We start from the raw sequence: 23,768 nt of genomic DNA on the forward strand, positions 1-23,768 counted from the left end.
TTTCAGGATGTCGCACAGTTGATGTACAGGACATGACTGAACTAGTAACATCAGATAAAAATCAGTACAATTAAAAGGGTACATGTATAGTTACTCCTAAATGAAGTATTTAAATCATACCTACATTAAACCAAACCCCTGTAGTAGCATAGGCAGATAAAACAGAGAAAAAAATTCAGAGTTAGAATTAGGTTAGTAAACCTGGGGTTTTTTAAGCAAAAATACTTATATCCAAAATGCTCTGATGATTCTGTCAGACAATAGTCTTTCCAAAGCCTAATGGTGTAGTTCCAGTGAGTGGCAATGATATGAATTTTGGGGGAACAGTGGTTAAAATACTTAAATTGCTGGGTATTAGCTTACAGCACAGTAGCAGATTTCAGAAATCAAGTCACGGCATAATTAGGACTTTTTTTTGTTTGCTTTCTTTAAAACAAGAGAGAAACCAAACTACTGTTATACTCTCTTACCAAATACTTTAAGCTCTGATTCCATAAACAGATTTCTTAAAAGCCTTTAGAAAGATTTAATTTTCTGTTCTGATTACAATAATAAACAGTATATCAAACAGTGATGAACAAGTTTTATCACTTGCTTCTGTCTATATTGCAGAGCTACATGCACTATAATCTAAAGCATCCAGGGCTCCTTATTCACCCACACCCAAATTTAACAGCATACTAACCAGTTACAGATGTATCTGCTTCTTCTTTTGTATTCTTGCTATTCTTAGATTCCAAAAAGAGTAGAGCTGTTTCTGGAGCTCTTTCACATGGAACTACTTGAACACCCTGCTAACAAGAGTCAGAGCAGAAGTAAATGAGAGCTCAACAAAAAAGGTACTCCTTATCAAAAAAAACCCACAAAGACTTATTAGAAATAAGCTCTGGAATGCTCCAGAATATAACACAGAAATTAATGTGGCACAGGTAACATTGTGGCAGCAAAAGAGTCACTCACTTCCTTTACAGCAACAAACGATTTCCTCTGCTGCTGTGGCTCCCTCTCATCTGCTGATAAAGCAACTCTGACTGTACCAGCTGTTTCTTCAGCATGGGAAGCACTCAGAAGTGGTTTCAATGAGACATCAAATATCTTTTCATAGTATGTTATGAGCAGCTCCACTATCCGGGCTTGATAAGGGTAGTCCACAAGTGATGACAAAGAAACCGTAGCATCGGTTTGACGTGGTCTGATCAGAGTTGGGCCAAATATTATGCCAAGGTTGCTGGCTGACATTTTATTTTCATCACACTGTTCTGTAACTCTACACAAAGAGGGGGAAAAAACCAAACCAAAACAAATCCCTGGGTGTTAGAGAGTTTTCTTATTTCAGAAATACTTTTGATATTAAAATCTTATGTCTAAAGAGGGTAAGAGACAATAAAAAACAGAGTGGGTTTGGTAGGCAGGCAGAAATCTGCAGTGCAGCCCACATTTAACAGTGGCTTGAACTTAGCATACAGGGCGTTTTTATGTCCTATTTGTTAAAGTTATTTGTGGCTATTTCGCATTTCTGGAGTTGGGAAAAAGAATGTCTCTCATTCTAAGTAATAACATAGTTAGAGCCCAGTATTACCCATTTTTATAGGTAATCGTTGGTTTAGTACATCATCATACCAATCACCATTTAGAGGACAAGGAAGTGAAATGTGACTGAAGAATGGTTATTAAGAGACATGATACAAGTTTCAGTTTTCTGTTAATAGCCACCAAATCACTGTCCTATCTTTGTTACATCACCATTTAAATCATATTTAGATCCCTGCATATTACCTTAATTACTACAGACCCCAATGCTAGCAGAGAATCAAAAATAGTGGAGGCCAATGCTTTCCTTGCTTTATTTCCCTTTCATATTCTTCTCACTTGGGAATTCATTACATGGAAAAAACTCCAGCAACAGAACAGTGTCATCAAAGGCATATGTGACATCTTCTTCAACAGTCATCAAAAAGGTACAAGAGATTCCTAGCATGTAGCACGTAGCAGTTAAGTTTTCAACACCAGTTTGCATTTAAAACATTTTCTTACCTGTGAAGGTGTCCAATAAGGTACTGAAGAGTGTTATAGTTTGGTACAGGCAGTTGTTTCAGAAGATCTTTAATTTTAATGATGATCCTATTCAGTTCAATACAGAGTGACTGTCTTGTCTTTGCTTTGGGGCTAGCTTGTTTAGCATCCAACTCCTCATTAGCATTCTGACTTTCTTTTGCAAGTCCAATGAACTCATTGTAAAGCCGAAACAAAATCAAGGGCTCTGGAAGCTGAAGAAATAGGAACATTTCAGAAACATACTTAAACCTGAATTTTAACTGTTTCCTTCCTTCAACTTTTCTGGTCTAGGATCTTTTCTTAGATGATGTTCATGAGCTCAATCCCCAATTTTCCTTTTTCCAATCTACACATTTTTCCAGAAATCATTTGCTAACCCTTTACCACAATAGCTCCAGGACTGAGCATTTATCCAATTTATTGAAATAAGATTAAGAAAAAAAAAAGAAAGATTATTTCAAAATCACTTAATGGTGATGATCATAGGATTGGAATGCTCATCTCTGACAGCCAACATGAGGAAGAAGACAGGACCATCCAGCTAAAGATTATTCCTTTCAGGGTTAACACGTTTTCAGAGTGACTCAATTTCACCGGGCAACATCGCAGCTTCATTTTTTTCACATACATATTGAAACTGTTTTAGAAAATTCAATCATGAAGCTTTAAAGCTCTGTTTTAGAAGAAAAATATGGATAATCCCTCCATAATTAACAAAGTGACCACTCTGAGTGTTTCATAACATTTTTGCTAGCACTTATAAACAGCATCTGTCTGCATGAAGAGGCAAGAACATGGGAATCTTTTAAACTCCATGTAAGACAGGCAAATTCACTAATCAGAAAGGTTTTAGAAATAAACTCTGAGTAGACAAACAGGAGCTTGTTATGCATATGATACTAAAGAAAGCCATAATTCCATGCAGAATACATATTGTAGTCCCGACACTTTTCCCAGCCCTTGTCACAGGCTCCATGTGCAAATAAAGAAGCCTGCAGTTATACAAGGCATTTGTTTAATCTGCTGCTGTAGGACTGCTGAAAAGGGGTGGTTGCTTGTACTGTGCTGAAGAAATACGCTACAGCACTCTTGTTTTCCATCTGACCACTCAATTCCATACCTGGCGGAGATACAGCTTGAGAACATTGCTGATATCATGTGCATAGAGTTCTGAGAGCTCAACCAAATCCTTTCCATTTTCAAAAGCTTGACAAAGCTTTTCAACTCTTGACTTGGCTCCGTTCACACGATAGATGCCCTAAAATTAAAAGACGAGCACAACTCTATTTCAATTTGGAAACAGAACTTGAAAAACACAGATGATACCGACAGCATTAAAATCTTAAGTGATTTTTTTTTTTTTAAGATTGTGTCAAACTTAAGTATGAACAAACTTGACCATACCTTGACATTCAGTGCTCTGCTTTCAATTTCTGATGTACACTTTTTGATGATGAAAGGAATGCCGTCAGGAATATTTTTAGCAGCTTGGGCAAATTCCACTCCAAATAAGTGAAGCCTTCCATGAAGTTTTTTGTGCCCACATTGAATAGCTAAAGTCTCTAAACATTTTTTATGGCATGCAAGTGAACACTACAGGGGAAGAAACAAAAAAGCACATGGCTTAATACAATCTAACACTGTAAGAAATATTTCTGCTGTTTCTCACCCCATATGTGAGCAAAACAAAAAATCTGTTAGCATGCTGTGCCTCTGCTTTAAGTTCATGGTGGTTCTACGAGTCACAAACTCCAGTTTTTATACGGAAACAAAACTCCCAACTTTACATAAATCCCAAGGAGAAATTAAAACTGATTTTCAACTTACCTCCTCACATTCAGCTCCATGAAATACTACTAGGCCGTCACATTCTCTGCATTTAGATGGAGCTCTCAGCTTCCGTAGTTTGTGTGTTTGTGCTGCTTTGGACATATTAGCATTTCTAAAAGGTCCTGGAGAATTTGCAGTTTCAGATGTGAGATCATTTAAACCTGAAGAGAATTTCCCTGTTATAGTCATTTTAATATCTACTACTGGGGTGGTAGTTATTCTGATTTTTAGAATTGTGCTGGAGAACTCAAGTCTGTAAGTAATGGCAACTATCAAAGTAATCAGAAACATTTCAATCACAAGGAGGCAACACTATGTTGCAGTTTACCTAACAGAAACATTAATTATCAAACAATCTCGTGCAAAAGCAGAATAAAACAATCATTTTTGCCTTATTAAGTATCCAGTTTTCTCCTGTATTGTGGCAGTGTGAAAATATTAGGACATTTAATTCCAACTGCCCTGCATTTCAGGCAACAATTCATGGAAGTTTAATTTTATACATTTCAAAATCCTGTACTAGAGGATGAAAGATGGCTTGTTTTGGCCTTTAGTGTTTCTGTGTTTCTGAAATGCTTAAAAAAAGGAGTATTTTGCAGCAAGGGAGAATTAACACACACTCCTGGCAGCAGCCTTATAAAATAAATTAGAAAAAAATCACTGATTCTGAGTTTCCTGTAACAACATCAAATATTTTCTAGAGGATTCTAAAACTAGAAAGAATAGCAACTGGTCTTTTTTGTGTCCAAATTTTTTTCAGACAATTTACTTAAAATGCTATCAACAACTCTGTGAACCAAGCCCCTTTGTTTTACAGGTAACTTAAAATTATCACATTCAGTTAATTTCCCAGAAAGCTTCTTAAATGCTCAAACATTGATTAAACAATACCACTCTAAATGAAAGCTTGCATTCAGTAACACATTGCCATGCTTTAAGTCTAGATCTGAATTAATACTATTTACCACAGGTTCATTTCCAGAAGGCAAGGTAGACATTTAGGAAATAAGGACTAAGTAAAGAATTTCCTAAGCGCTTTACTGAGCAAGTGCCACAAATATTTCAAAATTAGTTAGTAAGTACAGTAGACATACAATAGAACTATTTCTGATAATCTAGTTATTCAGGTTTCAATGCCTCTGGCAACATTGTTGTTATACAGTCAAAATTAACTTGAAAATTAGAAATGGCCTGGTCAAATCTGGGACAGACATTACTGAACTCATTTCTCTTAGCTGAAGAGGTGAAAATCTCAGTTACTACCCTAAACATTTGGTTCAATTTGTTTTTTCCAATTTGCCATTTATCAACTCCATGTATTTATGCATTTCCTAAGTTTAGAAGTGATCTTACATAACTCAGTATGGAGCTAAATTTAAGTACAAATGTCTGGAGGGAATGGTTAGTGAATCATTTGTTTTACCTCAAGAGGGTGACAACACTAGAAATGTTCTATGGTTGTCCATACAATCCTATATATGTCCTAAATATATAAAGGCAATTCTGCACCACTTCATAAAAATGACTTAACATTATTCTTCATCTCTCAACCTGAAGTGGATGCATACTGTATTGAAAAACAATGCTGCTGACAATCACACCTTGTTTAAGTACCAAAGCCACACACTGTAACAAAAAACAACTTCTGGGGAGTTCAGGTACAGAAACAACATTACCACAGTCTGAAGGAGATGGTGGCTCTCTTTCATCAAGATCATCTGCAGATGACATAGTCCCAGTGGAAGGTGTTCGGGGAAGTCGTCTTTTAAAATCCCCTATGATGAGAAAAAGGAGATGAGAAAAATTTTCAGGAAGCTGTAAGTATCAGTCCCAACCAACTGTTTGTTTTTCATTACATGCTCTGCTCAATCCTTATTTATTTAACAATGATGTCTTCAATAATGTGAAACAGTGCAGGGAAAATACTTCAGGTAAGTGCAGCAGTGAGGGTGGCCATACCTGGGCTGGCAGATGGAGAATCCATGGATCGGGACTCACTGCTCCCCCCTGCACTCTCGGAGTCACTGCACATTCCTCCACTCTGGTTGCCAACTGACCATGATCTGAATGGCGGTGGCCCTCGTACTGCTTTTGAACAGAAAGTTCACCAATTCCAAATGTCAAAGACAAATTTTATTTTTTTTTTTTAATTGAAAACTAACTATGAGCATATTCAAAATAGGAAAATTTCCACAAGTTACATGAACATGCAATATAGTGGAAAAACCCCAGGGCATATATTTCTGTAAAAGTTTCAGGAGCTAAGAAAATTCATTTCAGAAACGTGACAGTTGGGCTTTTGCAGAACACCTGCAATCAACGTGAAATTTACAAAACCATTGGATTTTCAATTGCTAGAGTTTCAGTTGGAAGTGTTTAGTCTATTGAGGTTGGCAGTACTTGCTGTTTGAATTCTATCTCACCTTTCTTGTCAAAGGATCTAGGCTCAGGCAGTTTTCCATTTGTCCTTATTATACTCAAGTACATAATGTTGTATAGGCTTTGAACTTTGTAATACATTTTTAATCCTTCAGTGTTACATTTCTGACTGAGACACCAAGCATTTTTTAAAAGCTTTTTTTAAAAATGTATTTATATAGAGACTGAGTTTCAAAAGAAAACAAGAACTACCTGGAATATCTGTGTTGCTGGAAGATCTCTTCTCTCTAACCTTTTGTGAACGATGATAAACTGGGCTTCCCACATCATCTAATGTCTGAGCAGGAAAATCTCCTGAACACTGAGATAAGCTACCATGGGATGTATGGATGCTGTTTGTTGATTGCTTATTAAAAACCCTTCAGAAAGAAAAAAAAGTAACTTGAAGAATGAATAAGAAAGAAATTAATGAAAAGTAATTAATAAAAAGCATATTTTTAATCCCTGGGCATGAAAAATGCTACATTTAATTACTATTCATGACCACACATTTTTGACGTCATTCTCATAACTAAATTTAATTCCAAAATTAAAAAACAAAAATATTAAAAGTGGCCATTTATTTTCAATTAAGTATGTGAGATTTCCCAGTATTTTCTCTGCACCCAGAAAGAATCAGCTTTTCCACATGCCTTTATGTATTATAAACATTATCTTGCGGACTTTGAAAAAACAGCCTGTTCATCTGAAGGTAAGAATAATCAGAAGCCGTTGAATATGCTATCCCCTCCAAAAGATTCTCTGACCAGCCATCAGGACCATCCACCTATAAACACACAGGTGTTCACATACTGTGCTTTTTAAAAGCACAGAAAATGTACCAGTGTCAGTCCATTTTGAAAATTCACTCTCACTGTAAGAACAGAATAATGTTAACAGTAATTAACATAAAATGCTGAAGCACCCTGGGGATAAAATAGCTTGCTGGCCAAGTTTAGCAGTCAGGAAGCTGTTCCTTAATCAGTTCTACCCTATCAACCTTAAGGGAAACAGAGACTGAAAAACATTCAAATTTGCACTTGTTCAAGGAACAGTCCCCTAAATTAATGCAGACTCAAACAATAAAAATGATCAAGTACATGAAGAAGCACAAGGCTGTGACAAAGAAAATAAAAGGTGGGCAGAGAGGAGGAGAAAAAATATGCTCCTATAAATGTCAAGCAGTAAATAGCTGAGGCAGCACACAAAGTGTTGGAAATTTCACGCTCATCAGTTTCTCAGGGAGCTACATAGTTAAATTCCCCAAAGTCAAAGTTTATGAGTATAGCTTAAATCAGTCTTAAAAGGCAGGAAATTTACAGACAAGAATTAAGAATCTCAGCTTTAACTTTGAATTTCCTGCCTTTTGTTGGTAGAAGTCTGACTCAAGCATTCAGTTTTTTGTATTTAGTTCCCTTTTGAAAAACGATGACGAGGCTTTCCTGTAGAACTGTGAAACACACAGATTGAAATGGATATTCTGGTGCTTTAGTGCCAAGATGACCATTTTACAACAAATTAAAGGTGGAAAAGCATTTGGCATGCTGACACAAGAAACTGTCTTTATTTTGAAGTCTTTACTTCCACATTAGCTGGATCCTTCATAGTTTAACAATAAAACCTTATATTTCATTCAGGTTGGAAAAAAATCATTAAGTTATAACATGTCCATGGACTCTGAGCTTTTTTTTAGGTACATAGCATGAGATAGAAATCGAGAAACACTTCCTGACAAAAAGTTGCCAAATGTAAACAATATGAAAGAAGCTACTGTGTGTAGCAGCAAGGCTTGTAGAAAAGGACAACTACCTCTTCAGACTTTCTACACTGATTTTCAAGTACTAATGCCACACGACACTACCAAAATCAAGATTTAAATTTTTGTATTAACCAGTATCTACACAAAAATAGTAAAAAGTCAAGTCTTGCACAATTGTCAATGTTTTAGCAACTATTATTACATGAAATGACATTCTGCCTTAGAATTCAGAGGCAGATTTTAATGTCAAAAATTATATATAATCCACCATATAAAAGATGAGAGAAAGAGAATAGTAAAGCATGGTAAAACACCAGGATTCCTTTAGTTCCTCCAAATATACTGTTTTATTGTTAAACACATATGTCTAAGTGTTGCATTTTAAACCAAGCAGTTGCCACCTGTACTTTGGCACTTACCCATCAACCTGGGAACTCTGGGTTTCAAAACAACCTGATTCAACAGGAACACCATCGTTTGGCAAACTTTTCACAAACTCTGAATACTGCTGACCAGGGTCATAGAGTTTGGCACTCTCACAGAGAGACTGGCAGTTAACTGGCAGAGATACAACCTGAGCATGTTGCAGCTGGAACAGGTTAACTGTTGCCTGTTGGGAGAAAGATATTATTTGTAGATCGTTTACTAAATATTTCACTTACACTTTGCTCAACTCAAATTAATACTCTAGCAGAAGATTATTTAACAATAAGACTTGAAAACTTCTAGAAAATAGTAACATGTTACTTTTTACAGTCAACTTTCAGGAGACTTGCACAAGCTTCATCTGTAATAAGAGACATGAGTATTTCTCTCCTCAAACCCAGGTGAGCTCCGTATTGTCTCGAGACATGAAATACACAAAACTCTGTCCCAGCAGGCAGATTACCTGAACACTTTCTTCATTAAGTTACCTAACACTTCTAAGAGATTTTATTACATGCCAGAGACCAGAAAAGGGGGACACTGCATAACTGCTTCATCAGCTTTCAGGTTGCAAAGTAGTCTGCAATTTAAATATATTTGAACTGACAAGTCTATCTATACTTTCAACTGTTCTAATAGGGTTGGTTTTAGGGCTGCTTGTGGAGCAGGGTTCAGTTTGATGTTTTATTTTCCCTCCCCACACCAGCATTAAATATTCATTGTCTCATCTAAACAAACAAACAAAACCAAAAATCCCCAAACATGTCTTGGCATAATGAGTTATTACATTCTTCAAGCTTTTAAAAAAAATCTGTTCATGTCATATGCAATTTTGACCATCACTTTCCTATTACACCAATAAATTAATACATTCTACTAGTCACAGTGGATTCTGCAGTAACTGAGACTGCCAGCAAGGCTGAAGTGTGTTAATATCCATACTGGTCTTGATCCAAATGTCTTTGCTAATGCCCTAATCAAAGCAAAGAAAGCTGTACACTTAAGCAACAGAGGAACACTACTGCCATCAAAATTTTGAAAAGATTTTTTGTAAGGATTGTGTAGTCAGGCTGCTTGCAAGGCAACAGCTTATGAAACACCCAGAAACATTCAAGACCCCCCCTCCCCCCAACTTTTTTTTTTTTTAATTCCTACCAGAAAGAGAGCACAAATAGATTAGAAGTCTTCCTCATTTTTCTGTTGGCTTGACATCTGTCCTTTGAAAACTTTATTTTTAAAATGGGGCTTATGAGGCCTTCTCTTATTTCTGACAATATATAAATATCTGTGCAAAAAGTATTTTAAAAACCATGCTTACAGCTTTAAGAGTAAGATCACACTGGTAAATAAGCTCCCGAAGCTGTGTTAAAACATCACTTTTAAAGCTTTCCAAATAATTTCTTTTTTCTTCAACCTCTGCCATGCTTGCTTTATAGTGCTCATTGGCTTCTTCAGCCTAAAGAAAACACAAGTATAAAAAGTTGATGGACTACAGGCCTTGATACTAGAAGCAAGAAAAAACTCCACTCAATATGCTTGTATTTGAGATTCCTTTTTAAGATAAAAAATCCAAAGGAGCATAGCATGATTAAAATTAATAATGCAAACTCGACTCACTCAAATATCCTCCTTGGGAAAGCATGAATAAAAGCAATATAGACTTAACTTTAAAAGCAAAACCTCTCTACCTTTTGAAGAGCTTCCTCTTCTAGTCTTCGTTTTTTCTCCAGTTGCTTGCTGAAATCTTTCACGAAGCTTCCACCTGAGCTAAGCTGTTCCTCCTCAGCACGAGCAGTACAGGATTTTGCCTTTTCATACTCATCTTGACGCTGTGTATACAGCAACTTGGCTTTCCTGAGAGCAGCTTCCAGCTCTTGCTGCAGAATGCAGCAAAAGAAAAAGGAGAAGAATAAACAACATTAATTTTTCAGTTATTGAATGTGATGTTTAAAGAGACTTATGCACAGTATTTATGTTGCAGTATCAAGTACAACAACATTGAAAGACAACCTTTTACAAATGCCAGATTGCCATGAAATGGACAGTTACATCTACTTTCACTAAGCCCTAGACACTATGTGTGAATGTAAGTGCCTAACAGGCTAGTTTCAAAGTTTCATCCTTTTGAAGAATTCTAGACTGAGCGGTTAGGTATGAAAGAATTACCAACCATTTTTTTCTGTTCTCGCTGCCAAAGTTCCTTGATATCTTTCCTTTGTCTATCCAACTCGTTTTTCCTTCCAAGAAGGGGCTAGATAGGAAATATTAACGGAGTATATTAAAGGCATATAGGCTGGAAGTTTGTTCTTTTAAATATTCTATAAAATTATATATACTTTTCTTTAAACATACCTGCACAAATTTGTTAGACTGGAGAGCAGCAGCTGTTTGTTGCCAAAGTTGACTGTTCTCAATATCATTTTGAAAAGCATTAATGAATATTGACTGGAATGGCATATAATCCTAAAATTACACAAAACATGTTCTAGGTAAGACAGAGGTGTAATGACATTCTAAATGTCTGTATAACTAAACTAGATTTTCAATTAAATTTATTATTTACTAAAATAGTATGAATGTCAGATGTGAATGTAGAAAATTAATTTCTCATCTGTGATTCATTTTACTAGGAAAGAAGTCTACAAGACCAAATCACAAAGCATACAAAATATTAGTCAGAAAAAAAGAATATTGTGGATCTGCATGTTCAACAAAAATAATATTACATATAAAAATTTCCATTACATCTTTCCATTTGTTAAATGAAGATATTTTTAATCACTGCTTTATCGTATAAATCAATTCAGTAGCTTAAAATTACATTCCTCAACATCAGAATTTTACGCCTGGGCAAGCTATCCAATAAAGATTTAAGACTAAGATAAACCCCTTAGGTATACACTCACCTGGTGTCCAACAACAGCTTTAGCAGTTTCAGCCATTTTTGCTAAGTTTTTAGCACACTCCACTTCTGTTAAAAAAATTTCACAGTTACTGTTTACATTATAACACAACAACAGTTATAACACATGCTAAATGCTTTTTACAGTCTTCCTTTAACAAACAGGCTACAGAGGGGACCACCTTCACTTTGTTATAGGCCTTTAATTATAGGAAATGCATGATAGCTCTGTCCACTTCAGCGGAACAGCTACTAATTTAGAAATCACATTATTGACAGTCTGCAGCACAGAGGCCTGACAACAGATTTAATTTCATCATGACAAAGCTGATTAAATGCCAGAAAGAGCCACTCACCCAAGCTAAGCTTTTTTTCTACCCATGCAACTACATCCTTGGTATATTTTGACCATGCTTTAGCATAGGACAGAGCTGACTCAATTCCACTGTCATTTCTTAGGAGCATGCTATCAACCTCCTCTGCTCGAAGATGTCCTGCAAATAAAGCATCCAACACAAAGAAGTGATTTTTAGACATGACCGCACACTGAGAGCAAAGCCAGTATTAGCCAACTGTGAATGCTTAAGCAGCTCTGATCTTGAGTTGGTCTTTAATGCTAGTTGACTCTAAACAGGGCTGACAGAGGTTTTAGAACAAATTAAAGGGTCACAGTATTTTATCTGGAGTAGTCATATGGTCAGCATAACTTTCTTCAAGAAAGTGATCCAACAAAACACCAATCGTATGACAACACATGGAAGGGGCTTCAAGGCCTTGTCCCTCCCCCCCACCAAAATAAAAAAAGGCAACATGGGTTGGTTATTTACAAAAGAATGAAACCTTTGCAAGAACCCTTTTTTTCCCCCACAGTGAAATTGTAAAGGGAGCATAGGTGTAAAAAAGTGACCAAACTTAGAACATTTTTAGAAGAAAAAACCCCACAGATTACAAAACGGTGTTTATCAATATTAAGTGAATGACCTACCTTGAATATCATCCCTTTCATGCAATGAACCCCCAGACTCCACAGAAAGATTCTCAAAAGACTGGTGTACAAGAAATAAAACATTAAGTTAGCAAAGAAAATCTCTCACTGGAACTGAAAGCAAACAACATAAATGGCATTAGCTGCCTCTTTGTTTTTTTGTAGATAGAGCAGATAAAGCAAACTGCACCATCACTCCCTCTCATCTAAGGCACATTTTTTATACTCCCATTGCTGTCAAATGAAAAATAATAAATAGCAAGGAACATTATATACCTTTATATTAACAATCTTGAAAGTCTGTGATGAAGGAGTTAAATATCAACCAGATTTGTTAAACAATTAAGCGAGCTCCAGCTTTTGTTAAAGCCCTACCTACCTTTTAAAAACCTTTTCACACAGACTTAATGTCAGAAACATAAAACAGACACCATTCTACAAGCCATTATAATCCTGTATTTCTTCCTCAAGTGAATAAAGTTTTTTGTAAATTACTTGCAGGTGGTGCAGTGTAGGCACAACAGCTGACTAGTAACACTTGCTAATGAAGCCCTGAGAATCAGTACAACCTGACAGAATGTAATCCAATAATAAAAGGAATTTAGCACATCACGTCATCCCTACCTTTGTCCTCACTGCATTTTGCTACCCCTTTAGTTGTTCAAGTTGAATTATTTGTAGAGACTGTGCTGTAGACCTGACTGCTCAACAAATTTAAATAAATAAAAAGTTTACTTTGTAACAACAACCCCCTTAAAAGCCAAACCAAAACAAAGACAGACATCAAACCTTACATAATTTTACATGGGTAAACTACTTTTGAAAACTTTGAAGCACAAAGCAGAGAGAAAACAAAGGCTAAGAAATAGATGCAAAGTGCCCTTAAGCTATGCAAGAACAGCTTGTTTCCATTTAGACTTTGGCACTGGGTTATTTTCAGACATTCACTAAAATGGAGCACAGTTATCACAGTTATCAATGACAAAAATAGTTTTGGTTTGTTGGGGTTTTTTAATGTAAAAGAAAACTGAATATAAATCACAAAAATCTCTCAAGAATCATTGTTTACTTCACAGCAGAAGAAGCTTTTCCAAAGACCAAAACATGCAAGGTATTAATCATCAATGACATCAAACAGAATCAAACTACAGCCTAAAGACCTGCTTTGTTACTATTACAGTGGCTTTCTAATACAAGAGTTTCAACAAAACAGAAAGGCTTTTCCAGAAAAGGTGGGAAATCTATCCAAAGTGTCCCCAACTAAATTGGTAAAAAACCCTAAAATCTGAAGTTAGCAATGGATCAATACTTGGTTGCAGAGAAGGCTTGAAAATTCCTAGATTTAGTTCAGATTTTATATAAAGTATTACTGTCTTCAGGATTATTTAAAAGTTGCTAGGGGAGAAAAAATAGTAATTAGAAAACTTTCAGACTTTTTATTAACTTGATGCACTTTTAAGTTCTAAATTTTTTTTCCCATTTCTATAAAACCTCTATCATTGCAGTCCTGAAAACTGTTTGCTCCTTTCCAGTAAAGCAGGCACAATAGTTAAGGCAGCTAATCAAAGGTCACTCATTCTTTCACATTCACCCACTGCAGATATGTAACACCAAATTTTAGATAAATGCATTTGTTCATGCTTGCTTCTATGTCCTGCAACTTAGCAGAACATGATCCATACAGCTTGCCCTCCTCAAGCTACCCAATGACTCATCCTAGTAGTCCTAGAAAAATTAAAACCCTTTCACTTCCAACTTCAACCAGTCTCTTCTGTCCTTTTTTCCCCCTCATTACCCAACTCTCACCCTGACACAGACAAATCTCTTCACACACTTTGAACATTTTATCCTCCTTCTCTTTATTATGCTCTCAGATCGGCACAGCATCAAATAGGATTCAAATAGCTTGTTGAGTAATGAAAGGTCAGACATGTCTTTCTGGTCTCTTCCAGAATATTTTAAAGTGCTTTTGTTTTTAATTAAAAAATATCTTTGCTTCCACCTTGTACATCTGGTTGAACTACAAGACCTAAAATGAGAACAATTACATTTGCTAAGAGGGGTTATACATATCATTTAACTTAAGCTTCCAAGTGGAATGCCTAAAGTAAAGAATGTAGACCCCCCTGCAGTCAAGAGAAGCGAGATCAGCTCTGCCCACCTTCCCTCCTTGGAGCCATCCTCATCAGCTTAACTAGGGAGGTCCCTAACTACAGAGGCAATTAAAATATTTCTCCTTCATCAACCCTCAAAGTATTTACATGTTAAATTCTACCAAAATGTTATGCTCTGTTTAAAATACAGCTAGCTGCTATGATCACTGAACACGCACAACTACAGAAATAGTTAAACAGCTATTAAATATTTTGCATTTAACTCCTCTTAACACTCAACTCCTAGTTGGCCTCCAAATTTCTCTCTGAATTGTAAATCAAAGTGAAATGATTCACCTGTTAAATGTGTATTTATTTGCCTAAATGAAAATGCACTTCAGACAGATTTCTAAGAAACTGAAGTATGTTACCCTACCTGCTCCAGAATTTGTAATTGTTCACCTTCACATTAGGAAAGGCAAGCGATACTATGAAAGCAAGGTTTTAAATATAAGCTGGTGATTTCTGAAGCATCTGGAATGGAATTCCTTCTTCATTTCACTATATTCAAATTTACCCTTGGCCTTCCCCTTACCCCCATGTTCAGAAGAGGGATCTTTTAGACAATCAATCATTCACTTCACAATACAATATGTAAGACCTCTTTCCACAAGCAGATATTTTTGCAATGCGAAACCATTTCAAGATAAAAGTGTTGCAAAATCAGCACCTCCCTTTTGCTGGTGAACCAATTAGATAAACCAGTACTCCTTCAAATAATAGAATTTAATTTACATGAGACGCTGGGTTCTATGCTATTTATTTCATACTTTTTATCAGTGACCTAAATTGAAGTTTGCTGGAACCAGTTTTCCGAGTAGCCTACTTTTCCTCCATATTGTTTATGAAGGTAAGTTTTGTAGCAGCTACAGAAGTAGAATTTGTGTGGTAACGCATATGGGAGAAAGATGAATTATCAAACAGTGAAAGTTTGAAAAGACCATTCAACTGTAGCTGCATAGCTTGCTACACACAAGCCTGTGTGAAGAAATGCTAAGTTTTAAGTATGTTTCAACAAAGCCTTTAAAAAAATGCACAATCTAACATTTTTAACCTTGCTGTAACATAGCTTGTAATACACACCAATTATCAATTATATTTTCCTTGCATGTAACTCTTAAATTTATTTCATTTACCTGAAAGTTTGCTTCTCAATACACAAAAATTCAAAACAGAATTTGGTACCGAGCATTTTTCAATCATACCTTCAAGTGTGTTTAAAAAAAGTTTAAAATGTTAGTGTTTTTCTTTGACTACCTCTAAGTTGACAGTTCTTTTAGTGAACTGTTGCTGAAACGGTTACAGCACATATTTGGCTCCAAAAGAAGAAAAGGTAATTTTGTAATAAATACTAGTCTTTAAAAGCCAAAAATGAAGTAATTAACCCTTTGGTTTCCAGGTTTAACAGATAATAGTCTAACTGCTTCAGTGAGCAATCATTCAAGTATCTTAATTTTCCCCATTTATTTTCACTGAACCAATTTAAAAATCTCAAAAACAATGACAGCAGGTAGCCCTGTCAAGTCATCGTTATCATTTAGAATTGAGAACACATTGAAAACACATTGAATACACATTATTCCTGGGTTGAATCTTGTTTAAAACACAGATGACTTCAAGTGTCCCAGCCCAATGATGCAGAGAGTTTCATTGGGACTGAAGCCTCCTTTACATTTTACACTCCGAGAGAACGTGTTTAGCCTACCCGACTTCTCCGAGATACAGGAAGTCCCAATGACGAGCCATTGTCTACATCTCCCATAAGGAAGTCTGATACACTGCCAGAAAAACAAAGAATTGTGTTACTTCACTACTTTACCTCACCAAGCAATTCCGTGCCACTGAATTCAAAAATTCAGATAGTGTTACTAAGTCCTTTAAAAGTTCTGCAAACCATTTTTAGTATGCATCTAATATTCTGTGCAATTTCTGTAACATGCTAGATTTCCTTATTAAAAAAAAAACCAACAAACTGACAAAAACCCAAATAGTAAAATTGTTCTAGATGTAGCTAATTTAAATTACTTTATCAGAAAATAGTTGTACAAAAGAAAACAAAAGGTTTTGTTATTGTTGCGTCTTAATTTGATTTGGCTTCATTGAGTTCTCTAAAAACTCTTTCTGGATTCCAACTTACATGTTTCCAAAGGTGAATGCCAATGTTTCAATGGAAGAAAATATTTCACTGAAGAGTTCTCTCTTATTTTCTTCATTAACTTCTTTGAAGTTCACCGCTTGTAAAAGATAAAAAAAAAAGAAAAAAAGAATACCAAAGGGTGAGAGGTGGGGGTCAATTAAGTAAGTTTTCCAGGCCTAGAGACAAATTTAATACACAAAGTCTCCTACAGAACATGCAACATTATGCTTTTCTGAATTATCGAAAAAACATTGGTTTTAAAGAAGATTAGAAAGAAAGTAAACATTAAAGGAAAAAAAATTAACACAATCCAGATGCTTCTCACAATGAAATCAGATTATTCTTGCACTTCCTGTATCTTCCTACTTAAGGGGCAGCTTTGTGTGGAAATGTTGGTAATGCATTAACAAAAACAGTCATTTACCAACCAGAGTCAAATCACACAGCAGCAGCACCACCACAAAGCAGCTCACAAATGCAGTCAGATACTGGAACAGCTGGTTTTTTTCTGAGTAGAAATTTCAAAATTCCAAACAGGAGCAGTAGTTTGTGGGGGTGCCCCCTCAACTGAATACAATCCACAATACAGCATTTCTGGCTTGAGTACAGCCAAGCAGAAAGTTATCAAAAGGTGGTGTCCACTGCAAAACCCTTCAATTATAAGCTCTACAGTCTGGCAAAAGCCCCTCAGTTTTTCCTGTTAAAAGTGGGGAAGAAACTCAGCATAACTGACAGTGGTCCCAAATAGGAAAAAGAGTGTTGCCAGACAAATTAGATGGTTTAAAGTGGTGATCAAGTACTTAACTACTCAACACAGTGTTCAGCACACTTCTATGACAAGTTGGAATAATGAGACAAAAGGAATGATTCATCCAGAGTTTCTATTAACAACTACCAAACAAGAAGAGAGTGAGAGACAAGACAAAAAGCACGACCGTTTTTGCCTGGTTTCAACTTAACTCCTTAATCAATGGTGACTGGGAGATATTTTGTAAAAAAGCTGCATACATTCAGTTGAGCTGAAGCTGTATCCTCTGGAGGGAAGTTTTTCCCAGAGTTACATTGTGAGAAATGACAACTTCACATTAGTATTTGAGTATTCTTTTTCTCAGTTTATTGTTTTTTATAGTTTTCTTTTTAAGCAATGCAATATTCTTAATTCTCTAGGTGTGTAAGTCACACATGCTCATACCTATTTTAGAGGTGCTGCAATGACACGCGTACAGGTATTCAACCCACATCACTTTTTGCAAAATCTAACAAGGTTAATTTGTCTTCCTTACATTTCAAGTAGAATTAGAATACAATGACTTGTAGAAGTAGTAAAAAAAAAGTAAGTTAAAATGTTGCCCATTCTATACAAATTTTCTCAGCAAATTAACAGGCTTTAATTTTAAAAAGTATTCAAACTTCCTGCCAGGTGCCTAAATACTAATGGATAACAAACAAAGAAAGTACAGTAATCTGCTGCCCCATTAGACTTCCTTTGTGAAAGGAAAAGTTTTTTACCAGTAATGTAACACAGTTAAATCCATTCCTTTTTATACAGTATGTCAACAGACTTGATCAACTTTTTATAACAATTATCTATACAAAGCCATTACAGAAAATACAGATTCTTCTCATGGGCTATTTTTACAATTACTTGCATATACAAAATAACGTTGTAATAAGCCCAGAGCAAAAAACTGTGGGCTTATAATATTGCATATTATAATAACATCGCAGTCTCTGTTGACACAGTTCATTACTAAATTACAGCTTCTCCTACCTCTTTGTTCGGCTACACTTTGTAATTACAAAAAAAAATATGCCTCTGGCACCTTTGTTTGAAATAAGATTCAATAAAGCTCCACAGATTTTTTTTTTTAAATAATTTTGTAAATAGCAGTGGATTTTTTTTTTTTAAATTCACGTTAGTTGAAAATCTCAGCTTTCCAGTAATAATGTTATATATAAGACTAAACTTCTCATCCCAAATCATTAAGCAGTCACAAGGAACCATATTGATTACCAGCCCCTAATGACTGGAAAAATCATTTAAGAGCCAGCATGAAATGCAAACTGTTTCAAAATTAGAAGGAATTAGTAAAAATTGTCTATGTATTCAAAGCACTTACCATGGAAACATTTTTATATCCATTAGCTATGGTGTCTTCGGAGAGAAAGCACTTCTTTCACTTAGCTAACGAGGCATTAATATAGAGAGCCTTTCCCTAAAGAAATGCCGTCTGTTTCACTCTGCCTTCCTGTTCCAGGAAGAGTTTTGTTAAGCTTTACACTTTATATGCCAGAGAAATCCTTTCTTTTCAGGATCCATCACAAAAGGAGTAACAAATCTCTAATTTTTCAGATTTACTTCTTTTCAGTTCTCCCAAAACAGGTTAGTCTAATCTCTTAGTAATTCAGTAGAATACCACCAGCTTTTTTCTAGCTTAGCACCACTGGAATGCTGATGTACTTAACGTCAACTTGAAACCACGCACTCTCTTTCCCCAGGACATCCTGACTGCACACAATAGCTACTGACAACAATGAACTATAGTAATCTTGCCACGTCTGGAAATGACAGCTATCTATCTATAGTTCTACAGATTTCAAAGCAAGTATACAACTAGACAACTCTTTTAAGCAAGATTTCAGATGACATACAATGAACTTCAAAGAATCATATGACAGTGATACTTCAAAAATCCAAATCCAGTACTAGAAATGCAAGCTTAGCTTGCAGTGGATCTCTATTTCCAAAGTTATCTTCAAACTGAGGTGGGTTTGGCAATCTCATTAAAATGCTGCAGTACGCTGCAGTTTCAGCTCTTGGGTCACGCCATCAAAACTTTTTCCAATCAAGCACAGATCAGGCTGGGTAACCCAAAACAGCCATGAAGGTTTGGACGTGAGAATCCCAGAAGTTGAAGCATTGCCTGAGGACATTTGATCAATGCTTCTAAAACGATGAAGGAAAGGCTGACAGCTGTTGAGACCGAAGGGCAAGCAGGGCCTTTAAAAGGTGATGGACAGCCCAGAGAACTGGCAGGCACACAGCCCGTGGGGCACGGCCCTGCTGGAGTCTGCACAGGTTCGCTCTGCCTCAAGCTGCTGCCCGCACACACGTGCAGGACTGACAGGAATACATTCTCAAGCCATGCTTTGCTAGCTGACTTATAAGAAGCAAGCAACCAGCCAACTTCTTAGAACTGAATACTTTTGCAACCAATTTTATTTTTAAACTCACAACAGTGTTTTCAAAAGCCTTTCAGAACTATGTCAAAAACAAAACAACTACCCAAGCAAACAAAAAGCCCAAAGACCAAGAGATCACTCCCTCTCTGAAAACAAAGACTTGTAATACTTCTTGTTACTACCTCTCTTCTTCAAAGATATGTAAAATAAATAGGGAGAGGAACATAAGTAAAAAGAGCAATAGTATGGAGATTGGAAATAGGCAGAATAGGCAGTATTTTAGAGACGATCCAAGCCTCACTGTTCGGCTTTTAGTTCTTAGTGCCATATCATTTCACCAGCCTGCACTTACTATCAGGTTTGGCAGCCTCCTCAACTTGAGCTGGATGCCAACAAGACAATTTCAAGGAACTTTTTCCTACTCCTTCCATGTTCATTCAGAGCAAAATTTATCATCATAGATGTTCACTGGATTACAAAATTCAGTGAATTCCTTTAGTTCAGATTTTTACTTCTTGTTTGAAGTATTTCTTTTTGATGCAGAACTACTACCAAAAAAGCCTTAAATAGGAAAGTTCAACAAGACAAGTGTTATTTTCTGCTTTACCAGGAATCAGTATTCATTATAGTGATTAAGTCAAAGGGTGTAATTAAGAGCAGAAGAAGAGTACAAACTTGAATTCAGCATGGGATCAGGAGGACCATGTACTCTGGGGCCATCAACTATTTAAAGGCACTGAGTGGAATAATAACTACAAATATGATGCTGTGCCAGAGTGGGAAGTGACTTACAGAAATGGGAATCTAAACAGGTTCCAAGAAAGATGCTTCAGTAAGTCTCAATTCTTCCAAGTTAAGTGAGGTGCCATTAAAAATATATTTTTCATGAAGCACTCAAGTAGGCATGTATAAGTTATAGAGTCCAAAGAGGCCCAGTGAGACATGTCTTGTCCAAGATATAACCAGAAAAATCAAATGTGTCATGTCTCATTCTTGTCACCGCCATTTTCGTTCAACCTCAGTCCAAAATAGAACAAGTCTGACAAACCTGGACTGCCAAGCATGATTCTCCATAGCAAGATTCAGATAACATGTTATAGCTAGTTTTTCCTTCAATCTATCTAAAATGAAAAGCATTGAACATCAAATGCAGAATGAGGAGCACATTTCTATCATTCCCATTGAAAGTCCTGGAAAAAGGCCAAGAAGCTTGAAAGAGGGTCACATGCACTCTAATTTTTGTTAGCCTTTGAAATAGCCACATTTGCAATAATCCAAAGCAGGGTAGTCTCTCTGCACTGGACATTATGTTTAAAGCACAGTGCAACTTGTCATAGTTATGAGAACACTTCACAAGACACTAAGACTTCATGAATCACTAAGGTCCCGAAGTTATTGTAACCGACTTAATGGAGAGGAAAAGACATTTGTTTATCTTAATAACAGTGTATCCCCATATGAAGTTCCAAAGAAAAAATAGATTTTAAACTCTAACATTATGCACAGACTCAAAAACCAGGAGATGGAATCACGTGTAAATCCGAACTTGCTTCTATTTCATCCTCTGCTAAATAAACATCAGAATTTTTCCATGCCAGGTTAATTTTCTTCCTAGTTATAAATCCAACTACAGAGTGCCTTCCATATCTTTTTATAGTTCTGTCCTCCAATGACAAGAAACAGATGAGTCACATGAACTTTTCATAATGTCACATTAACAAAGACAGGGAAGCCAGAGGAAAAAGGATACTGGATACATTCTACCAGCTCCTCACATTCTTGTAGCTTCCTGTTTATTCAAAAGCTGCATTACCTCTGGTGAAATAACCACAGCTGAAAACATGTGAATTCATGTGTTACACACAGGTCAAAGTAAGCAAATCTGAGGTCTGATATGCTTATAATCACCACAATGTGCTGTATTTTTATTTCCGCTTTCTCAGTACCAGCTGTCACACACTTCAGTTTGAATATAAACTTGGAGCAGTATGATTTTCAGAAAAAGAACAGCTGTGAAAACCAAACAGGTGCTGAAGGCAAACTGCCTTCACATTTACCACAGATTGTGTTGGGGGGAGGTAGTCTGTTTTCATGGAGCAAAGGCTTTGCTGTTCACAGAGAAGTAGGACTGAATCACCAGTCAGTCTCTTGAGTTTTGAATCTCCCCAGTTCCATCTCCAGAGGTGTGACAAATGCAGTTTTTGTCTCAGCAAACACTGACAGGCATTACCAAAATCTTTGTATCCAAGTACTTGTTTGTATCAATGGCTACAAATATTGAGGCAGTACTGTCTGTTTTCAGCTCTTGTAAATGGCAGTTCAACCCCTAGTGAAAGAAGATTTTCACATAGGCTACTAAACTCTATCCAAGCCTTTTTTATCCCCCCTTTTAAGAACTGGTTTTCTCCTTTTGAGAGGTAGGGGGCTGACTCATCCCTCCAGGAGATTGCAAGAAGCTACTCATCTGAGTGAACAGCTGAGCTCAAGTGCCCGGAGAGGGCCTCTAAGTGTTGCAGGACCACTGACATGATCCTGCTTTAGACTTCTGTGGATTTTGCATTTCATGCTGTTAAGCTTGAGAGCAGTTTTAAAACAATATTATATTATTTACTTGCATACCTTAGATCACTTTTATATTTCTTAAATTAAGTAAGTTGAACATTGTCCTGCAACCACTGAAATTGGGGCAGAGTAGAGGACAGTCATCTTACCACAACACTTAAGCATGGAAACATGTCTAAGTTGGAAGAATTATGTTCACTAAACAATTAACACGTTCACTGAACACTAACTACCACTGTATGTGTGTAGTTCAACTCTCCCCACGATCAACAAACAAACAGCACCACAAGGGATACCTTCTGTGTTACCTCCAAGGCAAGTTCAGAAGTTACAGAGTTGTCCCATGATCATTTGAAATACAGGTACAGAACTATAGGAAACTTTATGTGCAACACAAAGAAAATGCAAAGTAGTCTGCTAGTACCTGCCAAGATCAAACAAACTGGCAAACCCATATATCAATATGAAGAATCCATAAGAAGCTTGGAAGAATCCAATATATAGGAATCAGGAAGCTAAACACATTAGAATTTTAACTGATATTCCCACTTTACTGAATCAACAATACATTTCAGATATACTAAGATAAATAGGAAACAAGAGGGAAGGCCTAGACAAAGAAGAAAAACTAAACTATGTGTCTCTGAAGGAAGATATTCTACATGATTTAATACAGGGAAGAGGTAGAGATTTAACCCTACTCAAAGCTGGTTCCACAGTAATATATACCAGACTCCAGAGCAGGAAGAGCTGCAAAGGTTACACAGAGAAGGAACAAGTTTCTGGGGCTGGAGCAATTCACTATTTGCATTTGTCTGGCATGCCAAAAGCTGCATTAGCAAAGATCAACAATAGAAAGTATTAACATGTCTGCAAACACTTTCTTGTTGCTACTGACACCTTTATTGACACATGGCTATGATCCACTTGTGGAATTTATAACTCTTCAACTATTCAGATTTGGATTGCTCAGAGATTATTCGCCTGATATAAATACAATACCATCCCTACAGGTTCACAGAATTAGGCAAAGATTCTTGGCAAATCTCGAAGGGGATAAATGCCAGGTTTATTACTTTGATACTATTCTATGATGCTCAGGTAAAGAAAAGCTTAAAATCAAAGGTTTGTGCTTATAGAATTCAATGTGGGCTTGCACTTAGCTTCCTATAAGCAGAATTTTATCACATCAATGAGAGAACAAGCTACTTCATATTACTCTTCACTTAGGGAAGGCAGTTTTTTAAATAAGTATTACAGTATTGCTCTTAAAAAATCCCTGGTTTCTTCTGTATATGTAGAATTCTATCTATAACTCCAAGCCAACCAAGTCACTATGAATATGAAAGACAGTAATT

General features: G+C 36.2%; 1 protein-coding gene across 14 annotated transcripts in view; it reads right to left on the reverse strand.

Moving 5' to 3' along the window:
• Positions 1 to 23,768, reverse strand: part of ARHGAP29 (Rho GTPase activating protein 29) — a 49,780-nt gene that overhangs the window by 2,483 nt on the left and 23,529 nt on the right. For 3 of the 14 annotated variants that reach the window (XM_021525849.3, XM_085586469.1, XM_085586470.1), the window contains exons 4-22: positions 16,666 to 16,762; positions 16,234 to 16,306; positions 12,376 to 12,436; positions 11,747 to 11,884; positions 11,395 to 11,459; positions 10,841 to 10,951; positions 10,659 to 10,739; positions 10,177 to 10,365; positions 9,807 to 9,944; positions 8,482 to 8,672; positions 6,517 to 6,683; positions 5,845 to 5,973; positions 5,562 to 5,660; positions 3,883 to 4,046; positions 3,460 to 3,648; positions 3,176 to 3,313; positions 2,035 to 2,267; positions 961 to 1,267; positions 686 to 794 (exon numbers count right to left, since the gene is read on the reverse strand). In XM_021525849.3, the coding sequence (XP_021381524.2) occupies positions 686 to 794; positions 961 to 1,267; positions 2,035 to 2,267; positions 3,176 to 3,313; positions 3,460 to 3,648; positions 3,883 to 4,046; positions 5,562 to 5,660; positions 5,845 to 5,973; positions 6,517 to 6,683; positions 8,482 to 8,672; positions 9,807 to 9,944; positions 10,177 to 10,365; positions 10,659 to 10,739; positions 10,841 to 10,951; positions 11,395 to 11,459; positions 11,747 to 11,884; positions 12,376 to 12,436; positions 16,234 to 16,306; positions 16,666 to 16,762 (2,679 nt within the window). Of the gene's footprint in view, positions 1 to 685; positions 795 to 960; positions 1,268 to 2,034; positions 2,268 to 3,175; positions 3,314 to 3,459; positions 3,649 to 3,882; positions 4,047 to 5,561; positions 5,661 to 5,844; positions 5,974 to 6,516; positions 6,684 to 8,481; positions 8,673 to 9,806; positions 9,945 to 10,176; positions 10,366 to 10,658; positions 10,740 to 10,840; positions 10,952 to 11,394; positions 11,460 to 11,746; positions 11,885 to 12,375; positions 12,437 to 16,233; positions 16,307 to 16,665; positions 16,763 to 18,785; positions 23,759 to 23,768 lie in introns of those variants that run through there. The other 11 variants (XM_085586478.1, XM_085586477.1, XM_085586476.1 and 8 more) reach the window with 11 other exon arrangements.

Source organism: Lonchura striata, chromosome 8 (assembly GCF_050655825.1).
Source record: "Lonchura striata isolate lonStrDom1 chromosome 8, ASM5065582v1, whole genome shotgun sequence".
Classification (NCBI taxonomy): domain Eukaryota; kingdom Metazoa; phylum Chordata; class Aves; order Passeriformes; family Estrildidae; genus Lonchura; species Lonchura striata.